Genomic DNA, 5,653 nt, shown 5'->3' on the forward strand with positions numbered 1-5,653 from the left:
AAAATTTGGTCAAGAAAATTCACTTGATCTTCATGTCAATGATTAAGCTAGTTTCAATACAAGTATTATGGTAACTTTTTAGAGAACAAGGGGAATTAAGTTATATATATATATAGTTTTATAGTTTTCTCAATCCCTTTATGAATAGAACTCTGGAAGGCTAGATTAGACCTGTCAAATAGGAGCCTAAGGAGAAGGGCAAATTGGCCTCTGAGGTTAAGGTGGAATAATAGGGTTAGATGACTTAATTGATTTTTCCACTCTTCTAAATTACCTCTCATGAGTTTTTCTTGCTATTTTCAAATAATTTTGGATGAGACAACTTTCTCAAATTTACTCTTAGAGTTGCCTCTCTCGAACTTTTTCGTAAGTTCAGAATCATGAAATTAGATCTAAAGTAGGACAAAAATGGTATTTTTATGTTTATAGGATAAAAATGATATTAACATTTGATCTTGAAAATAACCATAATAATAAGGGTAATTGTAATATATATTATTTTTAAGAACAATAATCAAATGTATCACATCAGTGTAAAAGAATTATAAGTATGATAAAATTTATTAACGATAGACTTGTATCACTGAACGATAAGATTTATCATTAATATATTTCTATCAACAATATAATATATTATTAATAGATTATCTAAATTTTATTATATTCATGTTTATTTTAGATTATGTTATATCTATTAATACTTTAGATATAAATTGCTATATTTGCCAGAGACTATTATATCCGGAAGAGAGTTTCAATTTCCTTTCTTTTTCTTGTCTTGGGCACGTTCGCGCCTTCGTTACTGTGTTAGGGTTTGGGTCTGAGTTAGTGGAGTGATGTTCTCCAGCGGATTTGGCCAAGAATCCCTCCTCTTGAATTATGTCGTTTCTCTTTCCTATTGTCAAAACAGGCTTCAATTGTTCCAACACCGTTAAGGAAGAATTCCTTGGGCATATTTTGGTTCCTCGCCGGAAGCTTGCGGTTCCTGTCTGTTGTGAACTATCAATTTCTAGGTAAAATCGTGTGGTCAAATTTCTTCCGATTAGAGTTCGATCTGTATGCTCTTTGCTGTGATTCTGTTCTGGAAGTTCAAAAATCCTAAATGACAAATGATTATTTTATATTTGCCAACTTCGAGTTTATTTCATTATAGATTTATCCATGTTGCAGCTCCTGACCTCCCACTTCACCCTTGATATGGATCCATTTGGAATTTAGTGTGGAACGTTGCGAAGAAATGTTTCACATTTGGAATTATAGGGGTTACTGTTTCGGATCGTTATGCGGGTGTTGTCCCTATCCGAGGTGTTTCAATGTCTCCCACTTTTAATCCTAGAGCGACTTCTCTGGCAGGATCAGTGACAGGTAATTTTCTAAACACGACATGTTTGTTGTAGCGAGATGATACCATCAATGCTTGGGTTTGGTTTCAGGTGACTACGTGCTAGTTGACAAATTTTGCATTGAGAAGTATAAATTTTCTCCCGGTGACGTGATTGTTTACCGGTTAGTTTCCCTTCATTGCTACTAATATAATTATCTGTGTAGTCTTGTTCTGGACATTTATTTTGTGGATCGTGGTAATAGCTTGATTTAATCTCTCTTTTATAGGATGATCTAGTGCATTGTATGTGGATGGTCTTGCTCGATTGCTCAATGTTTGCATCTTAAAAGGTGCAAGCCAGATAATTTAAGGTTTGGATTGGCTCTTCTCAATTGTGTTATGACCAGAAATAGGCTGCACGGCTATATGATTAATCATTGCTCACGTAATGGAGAAATCATGTTTGGACTCCAATTTATTAACTTCCCAAAGCCGTTCATACTAAGAATAAAAACAAGGAACTAAAAATTAAGATAAGCTTAACTCCATCACGTGCAATTTGTATAGAATGAAATGGTTACTCTTAGGCATTCGTCTTCTCATTATAGGGGTTGGATTTTATGGTAGGTTGACTTCTTTGTAGTCCTTTGAGATATTTGGATCAAGAGGTACAAGATTTTTCGAGATTGGGAGAGACCTGGGAGGAGGTGTGGCCGGCCTATTTGGACATCGATTTTCAAGGATATTTTGCACATTGGTGTTATTATTTTGAATTGAAGATCTTTTATTTTATAGCTAAAGCTCTTTGATTGGCTTCTCTTAGTGGGTTGTCTTTCTGCATGCACTTTTCTATTCTTTCATTTTATCTCAATGAAAGCTCGGTTTCCATCAAAATAATTTTATTCTTTCGGAAAAAAATTCATATAAAATATATTTGCTCAAGTCATTTTAAATCATCCGAATTAATGGGTAGCACAGTGATCCATCTTGCTCTTGAAGTGTATTAGTACTGATGATGTAATTTCAAGTGATTGAGCGCAGGTTAAGAGAGGGTAAGATAGATAGAAAGTTCCTTCCTATCGTTTTGTGCAGTGTTAGTATATTTAGAAAAGGAAGGATTAAATGTTAAAAATAATTCAGGACCTACTAAGCAGAAGATGTGTGTTGATCTCTTTCCTCTTGCACCAAGCTTTGCTCGAGTATGGAGATGCAGACCTAGCAAGATTCTGAGTTTAAATTAAGGCTGGAGTTTTATATGTGAGCTTTATCTAAAGTTTGAACAATGTTGTATCTCATGGAGGGTGGTTTAAAATTAGGAGTTGTTCTCTTATGTTTCCTTGGTTTCTTTCTGTACTTTGAATATCATCAATGAAAACCTTAGTTTCTTAATTTTCTTTTCAAAAAAATGATTTTAATTGATCCATCTCAAACCATACTTTCCTGAATTAGAAAATATTTTCATTTCATATTGTCGTGTAGGCCATTTGTTTAACTGGAGAATGGCAGAACCTTGTCACTTTTGCATCCTCTTTTCTTATATGGAATGTGCGAAATGTTTTTGATCCACACTTAGTGAACATGCTGTGATCACACTTCCCAATTTGTCACAACTTTACTCTGAGAGACTTGCACATTTTGTATAAAATTTCCCTCCCAAAATTGTTGACCTATTGCAGCTCCCCTTGTAATTACAAGGAGAAACATGTGAAAAGAATTATTGCCTTACCAGGAGATTGGGTTGGAACTCGTCAAACATATGATGTTGTCAAGGTTTCAGAAGGACATTGTTGGGTTGAAGGCGATAATGCAGAATGCAGCATGGACTCGAGATCTTTTGGCCCGGTAAGATACCATCTACTATAGTAAACGCTAAACAGTCTGTTTCTTTTGGGGTGTGCTATTAGTTTTGAGATGCAACCAGAGTTTCTGTGAATGGGCAGCATCAGTGAGATCTTTAATTATTCTTGCAACTATTTCTAGGGACTTGAAAAACACAGTTGAAAATTCCATCATGTTTTTTTGGAGTTAGCATTTTATTCGACCCCTGTTTTTCAGTCGGTCTTTGATGTTTTACGGAGGATTAAGATATCGAAGAAAGTTTTTTGGTCTTGTGAACATGGTAGATAGGCTTTTGAGAAAGATGCCTTCGTTAATGGGTCATTTTTGTTGTATCATTTGTCAGAAGGTAGAGGAAAACTTGGATCACCTTCTCTGGGAGTGTCAATTTGTGAGTTCTGAAATTGTTTCTTTTAGGAGTTTGATTTTGTGTTAACGCACCAGAGCAATAGTCGTGTTTGATGATCGGAGAGTTGCTCCTCCATCCGCCTTTCAAAGAGAAAGGTTGTTTTTTGTGGTTTGCGGGGGTGTACGCTTTGTTGTGGGATCTTCGGGGGGAAAGGAACAATAGATTTGGTTCTTGGTGAGGTTCCATGTATATCTTTGGGCTTTGGTTTTAAAGATTTTTTTTTTAATTATTCCCTAGGCAACATCTTACTTAGTTGGAAGCCCTTTCTCTAATAGAGGTTTTTTTTGTATGTCCTTATTTTCTTTCATTTTTTCTCAATGGAAGTAAAAAAAAGAGTATGCATGTTAAGAAAATGAATGTAATGTTTTACATGTGCCGAAGACATTTCTTGAAACATTTTACTGCAAGTATCTGATATATGTGAGTGCAATCCCTCTTTTATATGCTTTTTACACGACATGCCTAGTCCAGGCTGACTAAAGTTAAAGCCTTTTGGTGGCAGATACCAATGGGTTTGATTCAAGGGAAGGTGTCACATATCGTATGAAAGAATTGGTGCTGTTGAGAAAAAATATCCTCAGGGGAGAATCAATTCCTACTAGTTCCTACTTAAAACTAAACCTAGAGAGATGACCAGTTTTCCATGATCGACCCGACCTGGCCTTTTGCTTATGTGCAAGATTTGGAAACGTAAGGCCTTTCTTGTACTGATTTTTATCCATCACCTTCTTTAATGTCATTTTATAACATATTAACATACATTATTTACCGTTCTTGGGGTATTTTCAATATATAATACCCATATTCCAGGATTGATTCAGGCCACTTTGGAAGATTTCTTTTTAGCAATGCAGTTCTTTATGTTTAAAATCTTCCATGGTAATTGGTAATTATAGAAATAATATTAATTTTACGGTTTGCTTTGCCACGTTCTTCTTGTAGACTCCTTTTCCCTCGTTGAACAATCTCATTTGAATAGAGAAGCTGTAAATTTGAATAGAGGAGACCGTGCATGTTTGTATGGTATGATCCATCAACTGTAAAGACGAGGCATTTAGTAAATTTTTTATTTTTGAAATTTGATTATAGGCGTGAATTAATCTTAACTAATAAATTTGGTAATAAGTTAAATTACAAATTTAGTTTTCAATTTTTGATATAATCAAAATTCATAGATTTAAGAGGCAAAATTGAAAGTTTAGCTTTTTATCATGCATGAAATTTAGTTTACATTGATAGATCAATTAATTTTTAAAATTTTAAGTTTGTTAGGAAATTATTAAATAGAAAATAGAAAATCGAAAAGTTAGAGATCGACACTTTATTTTCTAAATATATACAAATTTCAAGAGCTAATTTGTAATATTTTTAAAGTACCGTGTCCATTTAATTTATTTATTTTAAATAATAGTATTCACAGCCCAATAACCTATTATAAAATTTTGTAATATTAGAAATAAAATAGATGCAAAGTTATAAATTGGGGAAGAACACTTTTATTTTAACCTTTTTTCAAGTATAATATGAGTATGGATAGGGTTGGCAAGGGCGGGGATTCCCCGTTAGGGGAAACAGAGTCTTCGTGGGGCCTCATTTCCCGTTTCTCTACTATTTTCCAATGGAGATTCTCCATTTTTTTAATTAAAATTTGATTAGTCCACAAAAAAAGAAACAAAATTTAATTTCTAATCTATAAAATAAACACAATTTAGAAGCTTACAAATCCATTAAATAAGTTTATCGAATTCCTCATATTTTAATTGAGTGATTTTATTTAAAATTTGACTAGTCCACAAAAAATAAACAAAATATAATAGACTAATATATGAAATAAACACAATTTAAAAGCTGACAAATTCATTAAATTAGTTTATAACTTAAAATTCAATAAAGTTTGAATAAGAAAGTCAGTTAAAGGCAAATGTCTTATACTTTTAAAATACATAAATTGTTCGTCTTTCTCTTTTCGATGACTTCACATTCAAATCTTTCTCCTTTCTTGGCATCATCCCATCTTTAATTGTGAGTATTATTCATTCCTACATTTAAAATGTAATTAATAAATAATGTCACAAAAAAAAAAA

At 33.1% G+C, this 5,653-nt stretch overlaps 1 protein-coding gene across 1 annotated transcript; it reads left to right on the forward strand.

The window, feature by feature from the left end:
- Positions 1-879: 879 nt before the first annotated feature.
- LOC120091393 (uncharacterized) lies at positions 880-4,439 on the forward strand. The gene is made up of 5 exons (XM_039049399.2): positions 880-1,013; positions 1,196-1,365; positions 1,434-1,506; positions 3,001-3,166; positions 4,072-4,439. The coding sequence occupies exons 1-5, from the start codon at positions 880-882 to the stop codon at positions 4,114-4,116; spliced, it is 588 nt and encodes a 195-aa protein (XP_038905327.2). The 3' UTR covers positions 4,117-4,439.
- The last annotated feature ends 1,214 nt before the right edge of the window (positions 4,440-5,653 follow it).

This window comes from Benincasa hispida, chromosome 11 (assembly GCF_027475165.1).
Source record: "Benincasa hispida cultivar pf3 chromosome 11, pf3_genome.v1.1, whole genome shotgun sequence".
Lineage (NCBI taxonomy): Eukaryota > Viridiplantae > Streptophyta > Magnoliopsida > Cucurbitales > Cucurbitaceae > Benincasa > Benincasa hispida.